At 53.9% G+C, this 27280-nt stretch overlaps 1 protein-coding gene across 1 annotated transcript in view; it reads right to left on the bottom strand.

The window, feature by feature from the left end:
- Nucleotides 1-25528, bottom strand: part of Slc6a9 (solute carrier family 6 member 9) — a 33734-nt gene extending 8206 nt beyond the window's left edge. Inside the window, exons 1-5 of the mRNA XM_059254839.1 lie at nucleotides 25318-25528; nucleotides 17640-17755; nucleotides 4846-5002; nucleotides 4090-4221; nucleotides 3334-3604 (exon numbers count right to left, since the gene is read on the bottom strand). Coding sequence (XP_059110822.1) covers nucleotides 3334-3604; nucleotides 4090-4221; nucleotides 4846-5002; nucleotides 17640-17669 — 590 coding nt within the window. The 5' untranslated portion in view covers nucleotides 17670-17755; nucleotides 25318-25528. The remainder of the gene's footprint in view (nucleotides 1-3333; nucleotides 3605-4089; nucleotides 4222-4845; nucleotides 5003-17639; nucleotides 17756-25317) is intronic.
- Between the last annotated feature and the right edge of the window lie 1752 nt (nucleotides 25529-27280).

Below are 27280 nucleotides of genomic sequence, written 5' to 3'. Positions count from 1 at the left end.
GCTTAGATGGTGAGCCTGGGAACCAAGGAATGAATTCTAGCTTTATTTTAGGTTGTACTGTATTTAGTTTTTTGTTTTGCTTTGGACCATGTGCTTTTGAGATCAAACAATTAACCTCAGAGCATTTTGGGATGCAACTTATTTATAAGTTGGCTTTTGACATATGACCTCTCAAAAATTATCCTGCTTTTTTTTCTTTTTTGAGACTAGGTCCAGTAGGTAGCATAGGTTGGTAATTACGATCCTCCTGCTTCAGCCTCCCAGCTGTTGGGATCACAGGTGTATGACTACACTCAGCTCTTTTCCTTCCTCCAGATACCAGTGAGACCCTGTCTCAAAAAAAAAAAAAGGCCAGGCATGACATGAGCTTTTAATCTCAGCATTTGCAAGACAGAGGCCGTAAGGGCTCTCTGTGAGTTCAAAGCTAGCCTGGTTCTACATAAGGAGTTCAGGCCAGCCAGGGCTATGTAAGACCCTGTCTCAAAAAATAATAATAATAATAATAAAAATAAATAAAATCCCCAACTCCAGATACATAGCGATCTTATTTCCTCGAGCAGACAGTAACTGGCTTGAGAAGGGAGACCCCCTCTTCCGGCTCTTCACAGGTGCACCTGAGCCCTTGCTACTGACTTCCGGGATTTATACCATGTCACCACATGTCACCTCTGCAACAAGGAGGAAGAATTCCGGCTACCCAGATTTGAGGAGGGAACACTCAAACTCAGAGGGGTCTGGTGACCTCCCATGAACACACAGTGGGCCGGTGGCAGAGCCAGGATTTGAGAGGTCAGCATGACTATGACATTGGCATGAGACACTGGGGTGGATGAGGGTGGAGCTGGGATCAGAGTCCACTCTGTGTCAGGTGCTGGCTGCCACGGAGCCGAGAAGCCTTGTCATGAGCTTAGGGTTTGGAAGGAGTTCTCAGACCAGCGCAGGAGAGTATAAAACAAGTCTGGGACGTGGGAGGGGACAGGGACGGAGGGAGGAGGAGTGGCCCAGAAACCTCCCTTCCGGATTCTCTCACTTTAAAGGATTTGTTTGTTTTGTTGTTTGTTTAGGTGCTAGGCATCAAACCAGGGACCTCACGAGTGCGGGCGAGCTCTGCCACTGAGCCACACCTCAGCCTTCCTCGTCTTTCTTTTGGCCTGCTGATTTCATTCATAAAATGGTTAACTACATCGTGCCACCTTTCAAAGGAACACTTAGGACCAAGAACGCTGGCAGAGCACCACTGGCCTAGGACCGGACAACAGCAGAGCCGAGGCGGGCCTGGAGCACCCAGCCCAGCCACCTCCAGAGCTGTCCGGCTCCTTAACCTTGGGATGTCCGTCTCTAAATCTGAAAATGGGGCTAGTAAAACCTATCAGCGATAACACACTGGCACACAGTAGGCAGTAACAATTCCCCGACTCTTCTTTTATCAGTGAGGCCCAGGCAGCTCTGGTCTCCTCTGGGATCGGGGAATCGAACACAGGGCCTCCGGCATGCTAGCCAAATGTTCTGCCACTGAATATATACCCACCCACCCTCTCCTCCCAACCATTGCTCTCTTAAGGATCATTTCAGAACCAGACCTGTGGATGCTGGCCTATGATCCCAGCCACTCTAGAGTTTGGGCAGCAGAATCACAAGTTCAAGACCAACCTGGGCAACTTAGTGAGACCTTGTCTCAAAATAAAAAAAAAAAAGTAAAAAGAAGGCTAGGGATGTAGCTCAGGGGCAAGGCACTTGCCTAGCAAGCACAAGGATGGGTGTGGGGCAGTGTTCAATCACCAGTATAGCAAAGGGGGGGGGGGGGGGGTAATCTTTCCAGGCTTTCCAGGAGGTGGCAGCAGGGAGCCACTAGGGTTAGAAACAGCCAGTTAGGTAGGCCTGGCACAGTCTCAGCTGGGGAGCAGAGCCCAGCTGTCCCCTCAGTGCATCTAGGCAGATTCTCTGAGAGCTATTCCCCACCGGTTTCACTGACTAACATCTCCAGAGCTTTGCCCCTGAGACAACGCTGTAGCATCTGCTCGGGGTGAGGAGAGTAGGCAGGATTTGTGCTTCTGGGAGCTCCAGGGAAGTTCATCTTCTGTCTTTCTGTCTCGGGCAAGCTGTCCAGTGCACATCACGCCCCCGATGGACAGTTACCCAGAGTCCTCTGACTGGGTGTGCGCTCTGTCTTGCTCTCTTTCCTGACTCCTCTCTGAAACTGGCCTGTCCCATGGCTGCTTCTTTGGAGTCTGCACTTTCAGGACTGGTCTAGAGGACCGGTTACAACTTCAGCGTGCCTGCGGCCTTGTGCACCTCACCTTGGCCCCCATCACACCACAGAGAAAGCGTCAAGCTTTCAGGCTGCCACGGAACAGGTGCCGTGTGATGCACGCCCGCCCTTCTTGTCTCCTTTCTCACTGTCCCACTTGTTCCCAATCTCCACTTTGGTTTGCTCCTCCTGGCTCTGCTCACCCATGCACATCTCTCCTCATCCCTCTACTCCCCTCTCTCCCATTTCCGGGCAGCTATGGTCACCTCCTCTTGTCCCCACCTCACCGAAGTCACCACAACCCACAGACTGCATTCCCTGGGGCAGAGGCTCAGGACCATTTTACATCTGCCACGGGTACACAGGGCCTTTAGAGCAGATGCCACAGAAGTTTATAGAAGGAATAGAAGAGGCCTACCTCCTACATCCAAAGATCCTCTGCTCCGGGACTCTCCGGTAAGACATAGGGAAGAATACCCTACTGTGCCCTCTAGCTGCCAGTTGGGACAAGGTGATCCTGACACCTCCAGCAGCAGCCTCCCTTCAGCGGGGCCAGAGACACTAGTCTCTTTGTCACCTCTGAACAGAATGGGTCTGGCTGTCCTGGCATCCCTGGCCTAGTGAATGTCCATGGCTCCTTTTGTTCTACAGTATGAAGTGGAAGCTTAATTCTTGTTAGTTCTCTATCATCAACACAGCGCCCCTTCAAGGCCACCTCAAAGCCCACAAGATCTCTTCATCCACGTTAGTCTCAATGGAGTAGGCTCCTCACAGCCTTGAGAATAACCTCCAGTCCTTTGGGACCCTCTCTCATGCTGTTCCCCCTAACATGCTATCCCCCTGGCCCTGCCTGGCCTCTGGAGACTTAAGATTTCCAGAGCCCTCCTCTACTGCTGCTCTGTAAGGATTCCCAGTTCACCTTCAAGTCTTCCATAGCCCTCTGTATGTCTGCCATTTTACCCACCTCTCCCCCCTGGGCTGTAGGCACCAGGTGCAGATGATCCAGACATGGCTGCCCGATGGGGACAGAGAGAGCTGAGGGCTGCTACCAGGTCCCCCTGATCCTGTGTCTACCAGGAGCTCACCTCCAGTACTCCTCGCTGGGGCTGGTCCTTTGCAGGGTGTAGTTGAACAGGTGAGAGAGATTGCCAGACAGGGCAGTGGGCTGGGAGCCATTGGTGAGGTTGGAAGCATCCAGCACACCGGCACAGTCAGGTGTGTTCCAGGGGTTATTGCAGTAAGCCCAGGGCAGCACGTGTGTCATGGATGAGAAGAAGTAGTAGAAGGCGATGCAGATGACCACGTTGTAGTAGATGCCGATGTACGTGGACACCACCATCATGCCATAGCCCACGCCTGGAGGAGAAGCGCAGTGGGCTTTGAAGGAGGCGCTGACTTATCTAGCTAAAGGTGGACAGTCCCCAAAGGCCCAAGGGGCAATCTTTGATGGCGAGCTATAGAGGGGAAGGCTCGGGCCATGATGAGTCAGCGGAAGAAAGGAGTTTGTGTATACACGTGGTAGGAGGGAAAGAGGGGGCCGAGTAAACATGGATCCCAGCATGTGTTCACGGCTTTGGACATTGAAGTCAGACCTGGGATAGCACTGACGCTCCACAGGGGATATTCATGTTTGTACAGATGGACAAGCCAGCCTCCGTCCGTCCATCCGTCCGTCCGTCCGTCCGTCCATCCATCCGTGTGTGTGTGTGTGTGTGTGTGTGTGTGTGTGTGTGTCTGTCTGTCTGTCTGTGTGGTGTGTGCATGTAGTGGTGTATACACACGCACATGCACGCACAAGCATATGCACATGTATGCATGCACACACCCCACCAGGACCTCACCTTTGAACATGGGGCTGATCCTCCAGACCCCCAGGCAGCCCTGGCTTGCAAACTGGCCGAAGGAGAGCTCCATGAAGAAGAGAGGGATTCCGCAGAAGATCAACATGACGAAGTAGGGGAACATGAAGGCGCCTGGCATGCAGGGAGAGGTCAGGCTCAGGGTGAGCTTGGGGAATGGCTCCCCGAGTTTCCTCTCAGAACCCACAGTAACACCTCTGTGCTTCACTTGTACTGCGACAGAAGTGTGCACTACACAGAAGCCTGGGGCTGAGGCGCACTCCCGAGAGCCTGGCTTTGAACTTGACAGAGGCTCCCAGGAAATTTGCTCTGGAGAAAATCCAGCTCCCAAACTGCCATGTTGGGGTAGCATTTGATGGTTTAACCAAATGATTTCACAATAAATAAATTAATTAATTAAATTGAATTAAATAAAAAAAAACCCACTGGGATCCTCAAATATCTCTGCACCATCTAGGGGGCTGTTGAAACATCAGGAGATAAAACAGGGAACCCAGGCAATCTGAGTCTTTTCTCTACTTCTAGCCTCTAAGGAGCAGGCTGGCAAGATCAGGCTACCAGGATCTGAGGGTGGCCTGCACTTTAGGCAAAATGTGCTTAAGCCAGGGATGGCCAAAGACCAGGGCTAGAGGTCAACTTCTTCCTGGAGTGGCATCTGTGCCAGGGAGACAGTGGCCCAAGCTCTGGTGGGTGGGCTCTACCAAAGTGGGTGGTCCCTGCCCTGTGCCCACTGGGTACCTCCCCCGTTGCGATAGCAGAGGTATGGGAAACGCCAGACATTGCCCAGGCCCACGGCATAGCCCACGCTCGTCAGTACAAACTCGATCTGGTTGCCCCAGTTGCCCCGTGTGAGGTTCTGGTCCTTCTTGGTGGCCTCGCTGGGCACAGCACCATTCTGTGGGGACAGGAAAGAAGCTACCGTCAGAAAGGCATCTGTGCCCCATGTCTGACCCTCTGCGTCTCCCCCTAGTGGTTTTTCTTTGGACCACCATGTCACCCCGCCACATACCCTGGGGCTTCCTCTCTGCTGGCAGGCGTTGAGGGCAGGCCTGGCAGAAGAAAGATAGGCAGAGCTCTGCCAGATGGTGCCCAGCCCTCAGCATTCTACCCAGGTATGGCAGCCCACCTGAGGAACTGTTAACAGCAGGAAACGGGACACTGAGGAGGGAGCCTGAGCCAAGGGCCCCTAACCCCTCTAAAACGCTGCCTTTCCTCTCGGGCTAAGGACCTAGGAGCAGCTGAGCCTCATACCAAGCAGCCAAGTCAAGCTGGGCACAAAGAGGCCTGTGTCCAGACAGCTACCCCCCACCCACCGCCTACCACATCGCCAGGCTAAGCACGCTGCCCATGGGCAGTTAGTTGGTGGCTAGACTACTCCCTAGTAAAGGCTTCTTCCTGGGGGCACAGGGTGAGCAGGGCTGGGTGGGAGGGGGTGATGCAGCTAGGCTTGGCCAGACCTGGGCAGGACACTGTGGAACTCAGGGCTCTGGGGAGCTGACTTGAGCTGCTGATGCTGGGCTATGCATTAGGACAGGAGACCACAGCTGTAGGCACCATGCCAAACTCTGAGGACAGGCTCTGCTAGAGGAAACAGAGGTGGTTCCAGGGAAGGGTCTCACAAGAGCATGGCCTGCAGATGAATCCCTGATGGGTACCGTGCCTGCCTGTGGGAAGTGCTGAGTGAGGCTATCCAGGGCCCACTGAGGACACTCCATGAGGAGTCACAACTTCGGATGTAGAACTACCTCCGACGTGTCCCTCAGTGTGTGCCCCGTCTCTAAGCCACTCTTCCCCCACTCCCCTCCTGCCATGTGTGGGAATCAACCACTGTAAGACAGAGTTGGCAGAGCCTGAGAGTGTCATTAAGGAAATATAAGGACCCTAGGAGTCACCAGCAAAGAAATACACACAGAGTGCTTGTATGCCAGCAACAGCTTCCCAGATATGAGCTATATCCCTGAGAGAAGGAGTTCCTCTAAAGGACACTTGAATCAAGGCTGGAGCAGTGTGGCCAAGAGACAGTGGCATGACACTGACTGTCATGTGCAAGTGACATCTTCAAGTTCAGCAGCCACTCTGGCCAATGATTAGCAAGGTAGCCTGGTGCTCCGACACATTACCAGACCCTGACATTGGCAGACAAACCTGAATGGCTTCACTAGGGCCCCAGTGCCTTTTGAAAAGACCTGTGAGGAGTACAGATCTAGAGAGCAACCAGGCCTGCTGGATGAGCACTTTTGGTGGGGAGGACTGTCCCGTGTATCCAGTTCAGCTCAGACATGCTGCCCTTCACATCTTCAAAGGAGACTATAAGGCATCACCAGGAATTAGGGAGGAGGACTCCTTCCAAGAGCACCCACAGTAAACCAGCAGACTGAAGGCATCTGCATTCATTCGTTCATTCATTCATTTGTTCATTCATTCATTCATGCATCTACAAAATGTCAAGATTTACAGGTACCCTACCACATGCCAGGCAATGGTAACTCAGTTGGAAACAATACAGTGCTAGAAGACGTTAATGAAGAACACACATTGCCAGGCATGGTGGCGCACACCTTTAACCCCAGCACCAGGGAGGCAGAGGCAGGTGGATCTCTATGAGTTCGAGGCCAGCCTGATCTACGAAGAGAGTCCCAGGACAGCCAGGGCTGTTACACAGAGAAACCCTGTCTCGAAAACCAAAACAAACGAAGACCACACATCATCCTATAAGCAACTTTAGAATGATCACAACATGGACTTCCTTAAAGTCCTAAGAGCATGTGAGAAGAAAAAGGAAAGGCAGGGGGAGGTCTAGGCAAGGCTTGCTGGTGAAGGGACACGGAGGAGGCACACCAAGCCATGGGAGATGGTGGTGCCAACCTCAGCGTGCCCTCGGTGACACACCCCTACAGAATCCTACATCATCACCTCTAGGGTACTTGCTTAGGGCAGGTGTTTCTATACCATAGTGCCAGGGGGCCATGTTTTGAAGGGTATGGGGCCTGCTTGGGGTGATTTATCTGCACCCAAACAAACATCAGCCACATAGGGCTCCTATCTGTTGGCCCTACAATAACACTTTTATTCTGTCCTAGGCTTGTTTACTTAGGAGCACAATGCAGAACTGTGGCAGCTCCAGAGTCCATGGGTGGGGTCACAGGGCAGCAGTTCCAGCTGTAAAAGGGACAACTGAGGGTCCAAGATGACCCATGGGCAGGAAAAGGGCAAGGCCCCCCAAAGGCACCCATCTCTCCAAAGCTTAAAGTTCAAAGCCTCTCTCCCAGCCCAGGGCCATAAGGATCAGATCCCAGGCCTCTCCAACCAAATACAGCAGGACCCTATTTGAATCCCTAAATTCTACTCTTTCCCTGGCAGAGGGGGACAGAAGAGGGACAGGGGGCTGGTAAAGCCCCCAGCCATGTGCCACAGACTCCTCCAGTCAGTCCTCCAAAGCTAGGGTTTAGCTAAGGAGACAAACACCACTGGGCCGTATACCAGTGAGCCGTGTGCTAACTGGTTCAGCCAAGCACGCAGCAAGGGAAGCTGACGCCCCAGGATAGGAGCCAGACTGGAGCCTGTCACTAGGCACTGGCAAGAAGTTATTGATGAAATTAGGGCTGCCTGAAGACAGGGTGCCCTTCTCTTGTCCACCCAATGGCATGGTGGTGCTGATGTGGGGAACCTCACTCACTATTGGCCCCGACCTCCATTCTGGGTAGATCTCAGGTAGCTAGATGGTCTGTCTTCAGCTGATGGAGGAAGCTGGCCCTGCTGCAGGGGCTTAAGTGCTCCAGGTCTGTTCTTTGTCCAGCTCTCCTCTGGAGAGTCCTCCACGTCCCAACCAGTCGCTTCAGGAAAGCTACCCCTACCGCCCCCCCCCCCGTGTGTGTGTGTGTGTGTGTGTGTGTGTGTGTGTGTGTGCCTCTATATGCATGTATTTGCTGTGGATTGAACTAGGGCCTCATGAATGCTCAGCAAACCCTCTACCACAGGGCAAGCCCAGCTCCACGTTTTCAATGTTGCATAATTTCTTGTCCTCCTCAATCATCTTTCCTATTTTAAGACCCTTGTTTTTCTTGACCTGCTTTGTCACTAATATTAACCATTCCCCTGGCTCTGAAATGCCTACCAAAGAACCCCTTTGTGCTTACAATCTGACCCAGACTGGCTGCCTGGCTGCCTAAGAACTTGGACGGGCTGAGTTCCAGTCTTGCCCTGCCCACCACATGTCACCCTGGCTGCCCCTCGACGTCCTTCCGCTCTCACCTGCTCACAGCTCGGTGGGGAATGAGACCACTGGAGCAGATGCCCCTTGGGATCTGGCACACAAGTCCCTCTGACTGGCAGCTCTCTGAGAGACCACTGCCATGGCCTGAGTGGGTGGTTCTCCAGGAAAGGGTACCTTATCGGGCACCTAAGCTCTCTCAGGCTAGGAGCATACATGCTTGAGAGTTTTCTTCCCGCAGCGGAGTGGGGAAACCTGACTGCCACCATATATGCACACATGCATGTGCACGTGTATACACACTCCTCAAACACTCCTTTGCTCTCAGAGCTGGCCATGAAGGCCGAAGTCATCATCCTCACATCAGGGACTGTGATCTCAGATGTCCGCACCTGGCTGGCTGAGCCTCGCTGAGCCGAGTCACTTATGTAAGTCCCTTTACATAGACCTCTGCCCTGCTCATTTGCTGGAAGAGTTACCGGAATCAAGATCTCCCACTCTGCCCCAGGCTTGGCAAAGACAAACAAGTATGAGATTAGGAACCAGGTATTCTAGAACCTGCTCTCTAGCAGGCCCGGGGCAAGTTCCCTCTACCATGGGTCTCAGTGGCCCTATCTAGGGAAGCAGAGGACAGACTGGGCAGCCGCTGTAGCCCTGATGGTCTGTAGCCCAGGCGGCTTCCCCCGGTCTACAATGTTCCTTGGCTCTCCCTCACCTGCAGTTCAGCTATTTCTTTAAAACAAAACAACAACAACACTAAACATTCTTTATTATTACTATAGTATGTGTGTAAGTGTGTGTGTGTGTGTGTGTGTGTGTGTGCAAGTGTGTATCTGCCAGTGTGCATGTAGAAGTCAGGGGAGAACTTTCAGGAATTGGCTCTCCTCTTCCACTGTGGGATCCAAGGACCAAACTCAAGTCATCAGCCAGTACTTTTGCGTGCTGAGCTATCTCACCGGCCCCAACTATTTCTGACTGTCTCCCCACCTCCCATTAGTGCCCGCCAGCTTTTTTTTTTTTTCCTTTAAGCGTTCACTCTGTAGCCCAGGTTAGCCTCAAACTCACAGTGAACTTGCCTTGGTCTCCTGAGTGTTAGGATTACAGGCGTGAGCCACACCTGGCTTTAAAAAAACAAGCAAGCAAACGAACAGTTGTACGTGAAAATCCTGAACAGTATCAGGGAATAGCAGGCAGACCCAGCTCTGATGTGACTCTAGCCAACGTAAGGCAGGAGCCCCTCATTTCTTCCTCATATGGACACAGAAGCCCAGCCCCGGGACCCAAACTCCACTGCTTCTCTGGCCGGGGACTCCCACCCCCTCCCGGGTCAGTGTTCAGTGGATATTTTTGTGAATTGTGAACTCCCTCCGCCTGCCCTCCGTGGACATGGAAGAACTCTGGAGCTGCCCTGGCAGGCCGGCCCCGCTGGGACCCAGCAGGCTTCTTGTTCAGGACTCTCTGGCCCCAGGATTTGCTCATGGGATGAAGTCTGTCCAAAACAAACTCAATGAAGGACAGCAGGCAAGACCTTACATCTCAGACTGACTTGGAACCAAGTCAGATCACAAGCAACTTGCTCGGAGCCCCAGCGGGGAACCGAGGCAGGGTAGCTATTATAGTCCACGCTGCCTCAGGGGACCCCACACCACCCCCGAGGAACCCCTCTGCTCTTGTTCTCCTGGCCTCCGGGAACACAGTGGCTCTCAAGCAGTACCGGTGCAATCATAGGCTTTCATCCTCCACCCGTAGGACAGCAAGTGGGACAGACCCTCAACCACATGCCTCATCTCTGGCCTCAGTCACCGAGGTGTGAGACAGCCGAGGCCAGAGAGACAGAGGGGACAGCAATGGTAAATCCTGGCCCATCCGGCATGGTCTCGAGGGTTCTGAGTTCCTTCTGCTTCAAGGGATGCTCAGAACAATGCTAGGCTCCTCCCAGGACCCTTTCTAGGTGCCTGCATAGTCCAGGCCCTTATATGGTAGGTAAGAGAATTGGGGAAATACCTGGTACTGGCTCATTACAGAGCCCTGATTGACAGAGGGTGACCTGCCAGTTTTGCAGTCAGCAGATAGAAGACTGGCCCCCTAGGCATGCCAGGCTCTACTCCAGGTCTTGGAGAGAGTGATGGAGGATGCTGGGTGGGCCCTGCCCATGCCCTCACCTTCCTTCCTGGAGAAGCCCAGCAGCCTGGAAGACTACGCCGAGGCAGCTGTGGGCAGTCTCTGCCTCATCAGTTGGCAGCAGGATGGTACTCTGGGAAGTGGCCCTGGTTCCTTGGCTCTAAGCAGTCCTGAAGTTTGAGAACAGCCTACATAATGCTTCTTCCAAAATCAGCCCACATGGCCTCAGAGGACATCCCTTCTCTTGCCTTCAGAAGGTCAAGTCAGGATGTCCTACAGGGGGAAGGGGCCTTCCCGGTCCCCTCACCCTCACTGCCATCAGCTATATTGTGCCTATCAACTTCCAAGGCTGAGGATATACAGCTCCCGCCCCGTGCGGGCACTTGCCCTGGACATTGGCAAATGCTCCAAAGGGTCTCTCTCCTCCCAGCAAAGACTTCTGCCTGTCCCCTTCCCCCAGCCCTCACCACTGAGCCCATGTACCACACTCCCTGTCCCCCCCACACCCTCTCTCCCCATAGGAGTAACTGCCGTGGCACAGACAATGAGGCTGTATTGATTAGTACAATTCCTGGGCACCTCCGGCCCGTCTCCCCGGGAGCTGGGACAATGCAGCTTTGATACTCAGAGCAGATTCTCAGCAGGTCCTTGGGCTGGGGGAGCCCTAACACCCCCACTCGCCTCCCTCTCACCCCCACCATGCAGCTAACTCTTCCTGCACTCCTTTGCAGTCACAACTTTCTGGGTCACTTTGGCTGGTGTCTGTCTCACTCACTGGCTGTGCCTGCCCCTCCTGGCACAGACCACTGAGTCCCCTGCTCCGCCACCAGCCTAGCCACCGAGCCTGCCTGGCATCAGGGAGGGGACCGTGACCTTCTGGAAGGTGACTGACCTGTTCTGGGGAAGAGGTGGCCACAGGTCCATGAGCTGCAGCCATCCTGGGACAGGCACGCACAGCCCGCCTGTCTCCACCGCTCATTCACACCTCTGCCAGCTCCAGCGCGACACTGACGACACATCCCCTGCCTCTCCCACTGCCGGGCTGGGCAGCATCAATTACTTTCACCTCATCTCCTCCCGAAGCTCTGCCTACCCCCCCCCCCGCCCCCCCCACCAGCCCTCCCGCTCCGGCCAGTCCCTATGCAGCCCAGCGAGGCGGGTGCTCCAGAGCTGGAGAATGAGGCATGGGGTTGTTGTGTTGTTCTCTTGTTTTCAGCAAGTTACTAGAACACATGCACACACATGTGCAAATGCACAAGGATGGATGGACAGACAGACACACACACACACACACACACACACACACATCATGAGCATAGGACAGGGCAACGGGATGGCTTTTCTCTTCAAAGACCTGGCCTCCAGGGCTGAGCCTGCAGGCTGGGCGACTGTGGACTCCTGGGAGGGTAGGTAGCTACAGATGGGTGATGGGCTTTGTCCCTGTACGCACTGCGGATGGCGGTGGGACAGGAGGGTGGAAAGCGCAGCCCACAGCAAACAGAGTATTTAGAGTGAGTGAGTGGTGTAGACTAGGAGATACTGGGTCCCACGCTGCGCCTGTTTCTGGTGAACTGAAGATTTCCCATCCAGCCAAAATGAGGGGGTGTCTTCACAGAAGAATGTGACTGTGACCTAACGACTGTGCCGTTATCTGTTTACAGAAAAACAGCACTGCCCAAGACAGCCATTGCTACAGAGTCCAGACAAAGGGAGGCAGGTGTGGAGTAAGGATGTGTGGGAATGGAGCTGCATCGCCTGGCATCTGAGGAGGAGGTTGGGTAATTCTGGCAATGTCTCATGACTGCGGTAGATGTCAGTCCACACCTGACCTGTACACCAGGTTCTGTGTTAGAAGATGCCTACTGTGTGCCATATCCAGGTCTGAGAGAGCTCTGTGTCAGCCCCTATCCAGTGACCCATCCAATTGCTCTTCTCTGAGACCACCCACTGGTCGGTCCTTCACTGGTACCCAGACACCATAAGCCAGGAGATTTAGGAAGGTAGACATCGGGTGTTCTGGAGCTGAGAGGGTACCCAACCCTCTGAAGACCTACTAAGACAGCAAAGGCCTGGCACAGCGTGGGGTCTTAGCAAACACCTGACAAATAGAGGCACGAATGAATCATTCTGGTGTCAGGACAGCCCTCCTGGAAGTTTGTAAGTGAGACCTCATGGGGGACTATTACTTAGGGGAAAAAAATAACACGGAACAGGGTCTGGGACTGGAGACATGGCTCGGGGTTAAGAGCACATACTGCTCTTAGAGAAGACCCAACTTTCGTTCCCAGCACCTACATCAAGTGACTCACAAGTCTAGCTCCAGGGGATCCAACACCCTCTTTTGGCTTCCAGAGGCTCCTGCATATATTTCCCCCCTCCCTGCTCCACATGATTTGAAAAATAAAACAAATCTTTAGGGGGGAAAAAAAAAGCACAGGCTTAAAAATCAAGCAGGCCTAGGCTCAAACCCCAGATGTCCAGTCTCTTACCAAATACAGCCTTAAGTGACTTGCTCAATTGTCTGGTTTCAGTTTCTGCTTCTCTAAAATGGGATAACGTGTACACTCACTGAAGCCAGCTAGTGCTAGTAATAACAGATAGATTACACATAGTAGGTGCTTACTATAAGCCAGGCTCTGCCTAAACACTTCATACCTACTAACACCGGCCTCTCAGGAGCCCCAAGAGGTCAACACATTCTTCTCGCCACTTTGAGGAGGCCTTGCTTGAGTAAGTCTCCTAAGTGGCTTCAGACCCCACTGACTCAGCTGCTCACTGAGTCTGTGTCGTGGAGTCGGCTCCCTAGACACTCCTCTTCTTCCTGCAGGCACAGACTGAGGGCCAAGGCCCTAGCTGGGCCACTGGCTCCAGGAAGACCCAGTCACCCATGAGGCCCAAATGCTCACTTCCACCCAGGGTGGGCTCTGGGCTCTGGCTGCCCTGCGCCGGGCTGGGTGCCCAGAACAGGCAGCCCTGGCTGGATGGCTTTCCCTGGCTCTGGCCATGGGGACAGGAGGCAGCAGCCCAGCTGGGCCCTGGCTGTAATGAGGCCTCATTAGTGGGATCCAGCTGCTCCATCCCCACTTAAGGAAGCCGACTCCCCCAGCCCCAGCCTCTGACTTTTCTTAATAAGAGTGGGCATGCTTCCAGAGGGGCAAGGAGTCTAGGGGCCTTGTTGTCCTCTGTGGCTCTGGAGAGAAGGTCCTGCTGAGCTGGGGCTGAGGCATGCTGGGGGTGGGGAAGGCTAGCGGAAGCTGTGCGAGAGGAGGTGAGGCTGTGGGGCTGAGTAGATGGGCTACAGGGAAGATGAGCAGCAAAAGGGAAGGACAGGCACGGAGAGAGCCCTTTTCCCTCTGGATCTCGAGATTCCATCTGACAGGTACAGCCCTCGCACATCTGGGAGCGGTGGACGGTCGTTGCCCAGCCTGTTCTGGCCAGGAGAGAACTTCCCTAGAGCACATACAGTTTCTGAGCTAAGAGAATTCCTGCTGTGTCAAACCCTATGCTAGGGAAGCAGGGACCGTGCCACGGCTGGCCCGTGTCAGCAGAGTGCCCACTGAGTGCTAAGTGCAATGCTGTGATCCAGCTGTGCACTAAGAAAAAACTCACTATGTGCAGTGTCTGGTTAGGAAAGCCCTCACTGTATGCTAGGACCTGCAAATAGCAGGGAGTCTTCCGTGTGCCAAGTCCAAGGCCTCAAGAATATATGTCATGTGCCAGATGTGTACTAGGAAAGCACCCACTGTGTGATTCCCCGGTTCTGTTAGAAGAGTGCCTACTATGTGTTGTGTCCAATGCTGAGAGCCCTGTGTGTCAGCCCATGCGGAGTGAACTATTGTGGGGTATGAGGTCTTGTACTGGGTGAATAACCTCTATATGCCAAATCCTGTTCTAGGAAAGGACCAGATATGGTTAAGCACCCACTGTGCACCTAGCACCATGCTCCATGAGTGCCCACTGGGTGGCAGGTCCTGTGCTAAGGGGACGCTCAACATGTGCTAAGTCTGTACTAGCTAGGCATTGGCTACATGCTGAGACTTATACCCGACCCTGTCAGGCCCTTTACCACAGGAGCATCCAATGTGTGCCAAGCAGAAGGCTTGGTGATCTCCCATTGTATGCCAAGCCTGTACTAGTTGAGCACTTGCTAAATGCCAAGACTAGGCTTGGTGAGGCAGTATCCACCGTGTGCCAGGCCCTGTGCAGATGCTGCAGGCAGGAGGTATCCAAACTCTCGTGCCAAATACAAGGGAACAGGTCAGGGTGGGGCAGCCCCAGGTGGCCTGTGGTACTTGCAGAGCCTTCTGGGAGTTAGAAGCTCTGGCATCAAGGACCCTGGTGTCAAGTGACTCTGCTGTTACTCGTTATGAGGCTTCCCAGCAGCAGAGGCAACCAGTGCGTTACCTATGGGAGGAAGGAAGGTGTACCACATAGGTCGGGACCGAGATGGCCAACACGGGAACTCCGTGTGAGACGGTGGGGCTAAAACAGAGGCAGTGGAGATGCTCACACTGCCTATTTTAGGCTGTCCTCCTCCAGTTCCTGTCCTTGGAGACCTAGCCCTGCCCCACATGTGTACAGAGACTCTAGGTCTTCACGGAAGGACCACCTCACCCACCCCCAGTGGCCCCAAGCAGCCCAGCTGCTCCCCTGCTTCGAGGCACCCTGGCCAGCTGGGTTCTCTTGCGGCCCTGTCCTAGGAGCCACTGAGCCGTGAGGAAGGCAGCTGAGCTGGCCTGGCAGAGACCATCTGGGCTCAAAGTGGGGAGAGGGACACGTGAAGCAAGCATGTGGGCCTGGGCACGTGCTGGGGAGTGACTTGCTTCTCCATGGGACACCTGCTCCAGAGGCCAGGCGGAAGTACCAAGGGTAACACCGAGTGTCTACTGACAGTGAGGAGACCGGAGTGGCTCCGTCCTCACATTCAGACCCGGGACAGAGGACGACAGGAAGGAGGACTCCATAGTAGGGAATCATGTGTCAGCGCTACACGGCAGGGCACAAAGAAAGCAATACTTCCACAGAGAATTGGAAAGATCCAAGGGCCGTCGCTTACACACACGTCCCTCATCATCCTCTCTTCTGACCTCCCTGGGCAGCCTCAGAAGGAGCATGCTGGCAAGGAACTCCCTCAGCTCATCTACTTGGTCTCTGGAAAACCAACACCCTAGAGGTGCTGACTTAGCTCCCACGTTAGAGAGCAAAACTGGGACGTGGCAGGGGCCGGCTGCCCAGGACGCCTCCGAGGCTAGACCCTAGAGGCAAACACTGAAGGAGGCAGCCTCTGCTCCCAACAGACCCAAGAGTGGAGTAGCCCGAGGTCACCAGAAGAACTGAACGGAGGCAGGAATACATTTCAGAGCATCTACGGGGGTACCCATGGGACAGATGCTCTGAGCCTCAACCACGGCAATGGGTAATGGCAAAGGGGCAGAGGACACTGGAGAAAGCAAGACTTGGCTATCTTTAGGCACATCCGAGTGCTGGGAATCAGAGTCCCAAGACAGCATTCCCTCCCACAGACAGACTGGCCTGGCTGGCCAGCAGAGAACCGGGTCCCGGAAGCCCAGCTGGGGCAGGGATTGTGGGACCTTGTGATTCACACTTCTCTGTCCGGCCCACGTGGGTTCCCCATGTCTCCTGCCTGTCTAGCCTTTCCAGGGTCACGCCAGAGAGAAGGAACAGCCATGGAATGTTCAGAGGGTTTCACGTGGCTTGGAATCTCCGCAGCAGGTGGAGGCAGAGCCATACCCCACATCCTACCTGGGCTTACAACAATCTAAGACATCTCAGAGGAAAGGTCAGGTCCTCCTTGGGTCTTAACATGGGATCCACCCCATCGAGTGTGCAGGGAATATGACCTCCTTTCTGTGTGCGTCCCTGAGAACCCTGATTTCAGATCGGCTCAGGTACACTTTGAACAGCTTTATCTGCTCAAACCCATTCCGACAGGAGTGGGTGACTCGAGAACAGACCTGAGGGGCCAAGGGCTGGTGTCTGAAGGCTTTGAACAGAGCTAGTGAAAGGATCTGAACCCTCTCTCAATCTGTTCAAGACCAGAGCCCTGCAATCACAGAAATCTTTGGTGAGAGACAGAATCCATTTGGAGAGGGCTCAGTAGAGACCTCAAGCCCATCAGCCTCTCACTGAATAAAGAAGGCAGTCGTAGGCACAGAGGGCTGGGGGCTGGTGAAAGGGGGCTATCTTTTGTCATAGGCTTCCACCTCAGTAACTGCCCAGTTCGGCTTCTCCTTAAAACAAGATCCCAAGAAAAAAAAAACATACAACCCAGCACTCGGGATAGGATCTACAACTTCCTTCCGGCTCCTGCATCCAGTGCCAACCTGCCTCCTCCACCCGTGAGTCTCACTTCTTCCTCAGGAACATGACCCAGGGCCAAGCATGGCTGCGCATGTTCAGACTCATTCTGAAGGAAGGTGTTCACTTTAGGGCAGGCATGAGGAACTGAGCCAGGGACTGGTAGCTGGAGGTTCTGGGCAGGGCTGGAGAAAGGATCTGAGCCTTTACCCCTAGCATTTGGGTAGCAGAAGCAGGCAGATCTCACGTACATGGTGAGTCTCACATACACACCCAGAGCTGCACAGTGAGACCCCCACCTCAAAAGGGTGGGGGTGGGGAACTTAACCTAGGCTCTTGCTTATTGAAGGGCCTCACCAGCACCTTTCCTGAGCCCTACGGGAAAAGAGGGCTGTGGCTAGGGACGTAGAGGAATGGAGTCGCCCGGAAAAAACCTAGCAAGGCGTTTGTTACTTCCTGCGGTGAGAAGGCCGCAGAGAAGCAGGGGAAACTGGACAGGTCTGAGCATGCTCAGCATTGGGTAGGCATGGGGTACAGTCGCGGGTGGCCTACTGTCCTCTCAACAAGACAACCTGTGTCCACTCTACGGTATCTCTTATGACCAAGATGGGACAGATGCCCTCTGCTCCTTGGCAGGCCTTTGCTGGGCCTATGGTAGAACCAGCCCAGTTGCGGGCTTGGAGTCTGGCGCTGTCTAACCTGCTGGGTAAGGGGCTACCTGCCCAGGCCTGGGGCAGCCCTGGCGCTTGGGAGCCATGGTAGTGCCAACCCCGGCCCTGTAGAACCTCTTAGGCCCTCTTGTCAAGATAAGCAGCTGGCAGGAGATGGCATGGGGCAATGTTTATGATAGCCCTTCCTCCTAAAGTCTGGCCCCTGTACTCACCAACATTCCTTTGGCACCTTTGCCTACCATGGTGGCAGTGGGTTGCTGGATCTGCAGACCTGGATCACACTTGCAGACTCTGCTTTCGGTGCCTTTCAGACAACAGGCCTCAAGAGCTGTGGAGAGAACAGAGTGGGGTAAAGCTCTAGACCAGGCCGGCCCTCGGGGCCCTCCGAAACAAGTAATATGTAAGAGGTTTTAATTTTTTTTCCCCTTTTGGAGGCGGGAGGTAAGGAGGACACTGAGAGGGATTACCAGGGAATAAGAAGTTTATTAGGGCCGGGCGGTGGTGGCTCACGCCTTTAATCCCAGCACTCGGGAGGCAGAGCCAGGCGGATCTCTGTGAGTTCGAGGCCAGCCTGGGCTACCAAGTGAGTTCCAGGAAAGGCGCAAAGCTACACAGAGAAACCCTGTCTCGAAAAACCAAAAAAAAAAAAAAGAAGTTTATTAGAAAGGTTGCTAATGCCATGGGCCAACACACAGGCAGACAAAGACAATTCAGGTCCCGGCACCAGAGAGGGACAGCGTGGCAGGGACTCTGAAGACAGGAATCGGAGCCTGCATGGCAGAAGTGGGAGTCTCTTCCTAACCCTTTCTGAGGATGGGGATGGTTTCACAGCTTAAGCCATTCTCAGGCAGGAGGCAGGGAAGGGGGAAAGGAGTATGAGATAGGACCAGTACCCAGAGTGGGCATCACCAGGTGAAAGATCCTGGCCACAGGATGTCTGTTAGCTAGAGACTCACAGTGTGGCAGTACGGAGCCTGTGGGTATCTGTGAGAGGAGGCCACTGCAGATACTGTAATCTGAGCAGAGGCTGGATTCTAACACAACATTCTTACAATACGGAGCCCCCCACAGCACCAGTCAGAAGAACCTAAGGTCCCTCGCTCTATACCCAGGCTCTCTGCCAGGCCAGTCTGTCGCTCCATTCTGAGTGACCCTGGGATCCAGCCCTTTCCTAGCTGCCTTCGCAACCCTCCCCGCCCCCAGATCCCTTATTCTCTAGGCTTCCTGTCCCAATGGGCAAAGGTCTATTTTTGACTCTCCAGATGCCCAATCCTATAAAAGATAAAAAATGAACACAGAACTGGGATGGGGTCCAAGTCCTTCATCATCTGTGTGAATGGCTGCAACCTTTCCCCAGGAGGGGAGGGGTGACGGTTTAGATCAGTGGACACTCCCCAACCAAGCAACCACAATGCCCCCGACCCTGACTAGTGCCACTCAGCTTGGGCTCCGGGATGGCTGGGCCTGTTGCTGTGTCACTGGTCATGCGGGACGCACCACGTGTAGTCACATCTCTCGATTTTACAACACGGTCCTCTAGTTGTACCAAGTGAAACTCTGCGAGTCCTTTAGGACTGGGCCTAAACGTCACCTCCTCTCTGTAGCCCTTCCCAACTGCTCCAGCAACACGAGCAACAGCGTCTCCCTTCCTGCTCTGTACAAACTTGTAAGAGCACCCTCAGCATCTCACATCACACACATGTGGTTCTAAGCCTAGCGACCCCAAGTCAGTGGTTACCTGAGGGCTCCGGACTGAGCTTCCTTTACCCCTATGGGCCTAGGTCCTAGCGTAGAAGTCAGCTAGCAAGTATAGTCTGAGCTACAATAAAGGGGAGCTGGTGAGACAGAGGTCCCGGAATGAGGTTCTTGTCAACCTGGGAGTCTATGGGAAGCATCTAAGAGCCATGTATGTGGTGGGCAGGGGAGCTGGAGAGGAGGGGAAAACGGGGGGGGGGGGGGGGGGGGGCGAGGCACGTGGCAAAGCTCACACATCAGTGCCAGATGTGGACAGAACAGGTCCGGGAGGGATCAGCCTTTAGGGAGCCTTGAAGAACTCAGTCATGGGAGGAAAACCTGGGGTTAGGCGGATTATGAGGTTAAACCTTCCCTGGGCCAGTCCCAGGAAAGATATGGCTCTGCCACTGATAATCTCCACACCAAAGTCTATTCAGAATCACTTGTGTCATCCACAGCCACCTACCAAGGCTACCTCTCACCCACAGGAAGTCCAAGTCTGGAGGAAAGGTAGGCCACTGTTTACTTATACAAATCAGCCTCTGATTCACTGGTTCCTTTGTCCCCACTTAGTTTCCTTTTCTCTAGGCAGGGATGAGGAGGGAAGTAACCAGTGACTAGGGCTGGATTCTGCCTCTCACAGGTGTTCTCTGAAAGAAGCCCTGCTTGTGGCTTTGGTCTTTTGATGACAGTCACAAGAGGACAGTGTCCTTTAAAAGGCAATCATACCTGTATCCTCTTCAGTCACTGACCCCGTCAGCAGGTGGGTCTGACTTCCCAGATGCTTCTTTTCTGTCCAGGGCCAATAATGACAAAGACGCTAGCAACCATGGCAGGTGATATCATTCTGAGCCACCTCCTGGGCTGAAGTTAGGTCCTCCGGGCAGCTCAGTAAACTGAGAACATCCTAGGTCTGCATCTACGAGTATTCTCACCAGGACACACTGAAGCTTCTCTTGGGGTTTGCAGAGAGGCCAATGCCTAGCCTGGAAGGTTTGAGACAACTTTTACAGCAGACGTCTCTGATCACACCCAGGCAGTCACTGGAGTACTGAGTACCAACCACAGAAGCAGTCCCTGCCCTCCGGTAGCTTATGCACTGGTAAGGATAGACTGATTAGCATCTGCACCAGGAGAATGAGGTGGTGTGAAGCTTGGTGGCTTCTCCTGCCTTTACCATTTCTGGGGAATGGCCCTATCCATCCATTCAAAAGGATCAATGGAGTACTAGGGGTACATGTCAGTAGGGGTGCTTGACTAGCATGCTGGGGGCCCTGGGTTGAATCCATAGCACTAGGAGGGAGGAATTAGGTACCCATCAAATGCCTATAGTATGCCAGGCCCTCATCTAGGTCCAAAGACCCGAAATACACAGACCCCAGACCTGCTCCAACCCATGCATGGAGCAACACAAACACGCAGCAGGTCATGGTCACTACAGAGTATAGTGAAGACTTCAGCTCTGGGATCTGATAGGCCTGGGCTAGATTTGGCCTCAGGTACTCACTACTTACGATTCTGAGCATTATCCAACCTCTCTGAATCTGACTTTTCTCATGCTGGAGGATGTGGCTAGTTATAACTTCCTTATTGGGTCTCTGCCCAATTTCGGTGTCTATTACAAGTTCTCCATATTTTCCTCTCTTCCCATCCATTAATCTTCCTAAAACCCCAAAGCTTCAATTCCCTCCTAGGGTTTTACACAGCCAACAGGATATGGTCTGAACTGTTTAGCAGGCTTTTTAAGGTTGGCTACAATTACATTCATTTGTTCCACAAATATTTCTTGCAGGTCCCCTCTGGGCCAGACCTGTGCTAGGCACCTTCCTGCATCCTAGATGGTAGGGCAGCGGGGGTGGGGTGAATGTCAAACTAAACAATTACAGATGGAGATAAAGAGTGTGCTGGAGGAAACTCTATATGTATACTCTATAGCAGGTGACAGTCTGGGAGGCTTCTCTGGGCCAAAGGACAACTGGCAATGCTAAGGAAGGGAAGAAGAGGTCAGAGGTGATGGAGAATATGAAACTGGTAAAGCTCTGGTAGCAAAAGAGAAAGGCAAAATGGATAGATAAGCAAGGCAAGGACCCTTGGGGTCTGGATGGCCATCTGAGGCCTGAGGTCACTAGTGCTATTAGAGGCTTTTAAGCATTAGATCAGGTGGGAGGGAAATGGATTGCTGGAACGGGCACTGTGAAAGCATCATTCCTTGGGCGTAGCAGTACTCGCCTAAAGTCTCAGGTACTCAGGAAGCTAAGGTAGGATCATCTGCACCCCCAAGCATGAGACTAGTCTGGGCAACACAGGAAGAACCCTATTTTAAAACAAAAACAAGGGGCACTGGGTGTGGCGGCACACCCCTGTAATCCAGCACTCAGGAAGCAGAGGCAGGTGGACCTCTGAGTTCGAGGCCAGCCTGGTCTACAGAGAGAGTTCTAGAACAACCAGGGCTACACAGAGAGACCCTGTCTTGAAAACAAACAAACAAACAAACAAACAAACAAAAAACCAAAACCAAAACAAACAACAGCAACAACAAAAATAAACCAAGGGGCTGGAGAGATGGCTCTGTGGTTAAGAGCACTGCTGTTCTTTCAAAGGACCCGAGTTTGATTCCCAGTTACAGGTGGCTCACAACCATGTGTGACTCCAGGTCCCAGGGATCTGATGCCCTCTTCACACCTCCTTGGGCACTCTACACATGGGGTGCACGTACACATACTCAGGTACACACACACACACACACACACACACACAAAATCAAGTATTAAAAAGAGAGAGAGAGAATATGAATCATTCAATAGAGTGTAGAGCAAACCCCGAAGCATCTGTGGAAGAGAAGGCATCAGGCAGGAACGAGATATGATGGAAGGGGCCTGGGTCAGGAAATCGGCGACGGTGGGAGGAAAGGGGCGCCAGTGAGGGAGAAATTGAGACAGTAACACAATGGAACTTGGTAATAAACTGATTCCTGCGGGTGCTGGGAGAAAATGAAGGGGCTCTACTTCCTGCTGATGCCATTAGAGGAAGCTGGAGCAGTCCTGGGGACAAGAACACTGGTGACAGAGGAAAGAGGTCTGAAGTGGACAAACTGAGCCACCAAGGTTGATACTGAGAGGGTCACAGAGCCCCTTACTTGTGACTTTCCTCTTCCCCAAATGGGATTGTTGAATGGACCTTTTTTTTTTTAAGGAGGGAGGGGTCTGTTTTTGCATATGGTTTCAGAGGCTGCAGTCAAAGATCTACTCATTAATGTGCCCATGTTAAAGTTCCTGGTTTCATGGTGACCAGGAAGCAGTCAGGTGGACCAATAAAACAATATATTTATTTTTATTCTTGATTATGTGCACATGTGTGAGTATATGCACGTGAGTACAGGGAAGGAGTCAGATTGCCCTGGAAGTGCAATTCCAGGTGGCTGGGAGCCCCACAACACGGTGCTGGGAACCTTTGAGTTCTCTGCAAGAGCAGTATACAGGATTTTTGTTTTGTTTTGTTTTAAGATTTATTTTTAATTTGTTTTTTGTTTTTTTGAGACAGGGTTTCTTTGTGTAGACCTGGCTGACCTAGAACTCAATCTGTAGACCACGCTGGCCTCGAACTCAAACGAGATCCCTCTGCCTCTGCCTCCTGAGTACTGGATGCTGGGATTAAAGGTGTGTGCCACCACTGCCCAACGTATTTTTAATTTTTATTTATGTGTGTGTGTGTGTGTGTTTATGTTTGTGTACCCACACAGGGGTGGAGTAGAGACAGGGTATGTGTGCCTATGGAGGTATCATATTCCCTGGAGATGGAGTTACAAGCCATTTGTGAGCCCACCCCCGACATGGGTTCTGGGAACCCATCAGGCTTGGGTCTTCTGGAAGAGCAGCCAGTGCTCTTAACCATCTCTCCAGGCCCAGTGTGCATTCTTAACCATCTTTCCGGCCCCTAGGTAGACCAATTTTAGGGGTCCGTCTGAACCAAGTTCTCACTGGTGACTGAAGGCAACGGGTCTCCCTGACCTCGAATACTTCACAGTTTGAATGGAGGAGGCATAGTCCCATTCAGTATCGTGGAAGAAGTGTCAGGACAGTGTTGGGTGCATAAGGTAATCTGCTTGGGATCCCAAGCTAGCCACTTGCTGCCATCTGCTTAACGTGAAACCCTTCAGCCTCCTCAGGAGCTTCTGCCTCACTGCCTCTGCCCAGTCAACAGCTCTCCAAGGCTCTCAGTTCCCCGTTTCACCTGTACACAGCCTACCTACTTCAAAACCAGTCCCCAGGCCGTTGTCTTCATGAAGCCTTCCTCCACCTTCTGTGGCGGTCAACCGGTCCACAGTACCCCTCATGAATGCAGGGTACTGATTAGCATGCTGGTCACATGAGCAGCATGCTTCCTTGTGTCCCAACTGAGTCCCCCCCTCTAGCTGGAGAGCTCTGCCAGGGCAGAGGTATGATTCTTCCGCATCCCGAGAGCTATACCGCTGCAGTCCGGCTGCACTCAAATCAGGGTGCATTTTCTCTGAGGTCTTTGAAAACACTTGGGCACGCTCAGCTTTCTCCACTGGTCCTAGAACCGGCCCTACTCTCTAAGCATCTTTTGCCTCTCACTTTGAGGATGTCTCTAGGCTCTTTTTTGCCCATTCTTTGCCCCTTATCCTTTATCTTCTAGCGGTCATAGCCTCGGACTTGCTTCAATTAAGAAACAGAACAGGCAGTGGTGGCGCATGCCTTTAATCCCAGCACTCAGGAGGCAGAGGCAGGCAGATCTCTGAGTACAAGGCCAGACTGGTCTACAGAGCAAGTTCCAGAACAGCCAGGGCTACATACAGAAACCCTGTCTCGAAAAAACGAAAACAGAAAAAAAAAAGCAATAGAACAGGCTTTGTGAAGGAGCTGTCAGAGCGCTGGGTGGGTATGCAGCTCCTTTAAGAAGGATTCGCGAGGGGCGTGGCCTGAGGAAAGCAGGCCCGAGAGGGGGTGCGGCCCCTTTAAGTAGCGGCTGGCCCGGCCACGACTCCAAGGCCCCCGGGCCGCAGTGTGGGGCGCGGTCGCTTTTAGAGCCGCGGCCCCGCCCGGAGTGCCCACCTTCCTCGAAACGACACCGGTCCGCTTTAATCAGGGTGCAAGGTGTGTTGGGGGGCGGGCGTTACATCAGCCACCACGTGTGCGCCTCTCAGCTGGCGTGGAGGAGGCCGCCCCGCCCCCCGCGGTGGAAAAGTACCCGGGTGCCGAGGGCCCCGCCCCCTTGCCCCGCCCCCGCCCGTCCTCGGCCCCTCCCGGGTCTGCGGGCGAGCCCCCTCCCGGCTCGCCGGCCTCCACTCCCGCCCGTGCGTGGCTGCCTGCTGCGGGGCGCAAGCTGGGGGGCGGGCGCCCCGGAGCTGCGGGAACCCAGGCCTCACTGTGGCCGCCCGCACTCACCCCAGGCGCGCCCAGAAGGAAGGCTAGAGAGGCAGGGCGCGGATTCCCCTACCCCCCCCCCGCGCCCCAAGCAGCAGCCCCCCCAAAACCACTCCCCCGCCCGCAATCTCTTCCCACTGCCGCAGCCACGCGAGTCGCGGACAAAAGAGAGCTGGAGGGCGCTGGGGCTCTTCCTCGCTGCTTCCCAGGAACCACGGACGCGCGGGAACCAGCACCCGGCGAGCGAGTGGGCGGGCAGATTAGGGAGGCCGCCGGCTGGGGCCGCTAGATAGGTAGCCAGGACGGCTGGGAGAGGAGGTGGGGCGAGAGGCTGCACGCCGGGCATAGACCCCGCCGCCCGCTGCCCGCCGCAGACCCACTGGCGCCCCAGACGGACCGAAGACACTCTTCGGTTCCGGCGCTGTGCGCACAGCCCCGCGCCAAGCCGCCCCCGACCGAGCCGGCGTCGGCACGCAGCTCCCCCCCCATTCCAAAAGCACCCCCCCCTTCCCGTCTGCTTTAGCTCCTTGGTGACAGCGATGACACACAGACTCGCGCACCTACCCCGACCTTCGCGGCAAGACAGACATCCCGGTGCTAGCGCTCACTCTTAGCCACAGATGCCGCAAGCATTCGCTATCGCATCCACGCACCGCACACACATCCACACGCTGGTCTGGGGCTCAGCCTCCCAGAGTCACAGAAACGCCCAGAACCACGACAGGACAGACCAAGGCGTGGGCCGCAAACCCCCTTCCCCCAGCTCTCTTACCATACTGCAGCCCCCGGCCCAGGCTTGCTGGGTCCGCACCGCGGTGCGCCCAGGTGGCTTTCTTAAAGGGAAAGTTGCATCAGCCTCCCGAGGCTCTCTGCAGCCGCCAGTCCACCCGCCCCGCCGCGCTGCTTGCCGCTCCTCCAGAGCTTGTTGTGTTTTGGTTTCGGGGAGGCGGGGGCTAAGAGTTTGGTGAAAGTTTGGAGAGTGAAGAAGGCTTGAGAAACCTAGCCAAGTCCCTCCCATCCCTGAGCGGCTCCCCTGGCCGCCCTCCCCCGCCCTGGTCCCATCTCCTCCCTCCCGCGTGCCGACTACTCTGGCTCCTCCTACCAGGGAATAAAATTACAAGTGGCTCTGGCTTTCAGATGATTGATCCTCACGAACCCCTGGGAGTGGGGCTCGCCGAAGGAGTCCCCTTCTCTCCCGACTATTTGCCCTCCAGTTGGGAACCCTTGGAGGAAGCAGATGTCCTCCCCTTCGGGCTAGGCTTGGAACGAAGCCAAAAGGCCTGGGGCGCTTTGGGGGGCTGGGGCTGCAGTTAGCCCGCCAGGCCCCTGGCCTTCTGCGCCTGCGTTCCCCCTAGAGAGAAGTCAAGAGCAAATTCCGTTCCCTTTGGAGTAGCGCCGCTAGAGACTGTGGGCACAGCTGAGTAAGGCCTGGGACCTACTCCTTGGAATTGCAAGGCAGGGGAGCCCTTTCTCCAGGAACTTTCCAACACTGATTTGATCAGCCCTGTCCAGGGGGTAGTGCTTACAGGAGCTGCCTGCTTCCTCAGGTCGGGAGACAGAGCCTGGATTGCAGTCTCTGCCAAAAGGTGCTTTGTTGAACCCTGGTTTCCTCCTCTGCAAAATGGAGAGGATGAATTAAAGAAATGTATACCCGCGTGAAACGCATTGCTCTAGACGGGCAGTGGGGCCTGGCGTCGGGACTGGGCGTCCACATTTGCTTGCTTTGAGCAAACCACCAACTTTCCATCAGAGCAGACAGTACTGACTGCCAGTGAAGGCCACAGTCTGGAGGGACATGCTCCGGATTCCACTCTGCACCCTGAGTTCTCATCATTGTCCAGCCAGGAAACGTTTGTTTGTTTATTGACATTCAGGCTCCGAAAAGCAGGTGCATCCATGTCAAAGTTGCACAAGACTGGCTGGGGTTGAGAATCCACCTTGTTAATTTATAATCACTGAAAAGGACAGCGGGTGTCTAGCCAGAAGACCCCCTTCACTTCTGCCTCTCTCTAGAACGCAATGCATTCGCAGCCCTTTGCCAGGACCTGCTCCATGTATACTGCTCTCTACTGTCAGGGAACTCACAATCTGTTCATTCTGGAGATTTGATCAGACCTAGGGAGACACTATGTCCCTTTTGAGTTTGAGCACAGCAGATACAGCCTGTTTGGGCTTTAGCGTCGCCTATGAACTCATCACAGGTGGTTTCTATAGAGTAGGAAAGGAGCATACACACACACACACACACACACACACACACACACACACACACAGCTCTACCTAAGCAATCGGTTGTGTCTGTGGCCTTTGACATGCTTGTGCAGAAGCCTCTGGAAGAATGAGTAGCTGTGGGTCCTGCAGCAGGGCTGTGTAGTTGGGTGTGTGCTCAAGTCCTGGATCTGGGCAGATAGTATCTAAGCACTTCTCATCTCTCCTACTAAGAGTTACTCCTCTACAAATTGTTTACGGTCTCTTCTACTCTGCTTCCGTTCCAGATTATCCAAAAAGGGCTCCCTCTCAAGACAAATGGATTGGAAGCTGTTGGGAGAAGCCACCAGGTAGAGAGAGGATTGGGGGAGAGGCCCCCTTCCTCCTTATAAGGATGAGATGAACCTAAAAGAGGGTTCTAAGAAAATTTTTCAAAATTTATTTGTGTGTTTTGTTTTGTTTTGTTTTGTTTTGTTTTGTTTTGTTTTCCTTGAGACAGAGTCTCACTATGTAGCCCTGGCTGTCCT

This window comes from Peromyscus eremicus, chromosome 2 (assembly GCF_949786415.1).
Source record: "Peromyscus eremicus chromosome 2, PerEre_H2_v1, whole genome shotgun sequence".
Classification (NCBI taxonomy): Eukaryota; Metazoa; Chordata; class Mammalia; order Rodentia; family Cricetidae; genus Peromyscus; species Peromyscus eremicus.
This window is presented reverse-complemented; position numbering and strand designations above follow the sequence as displayed.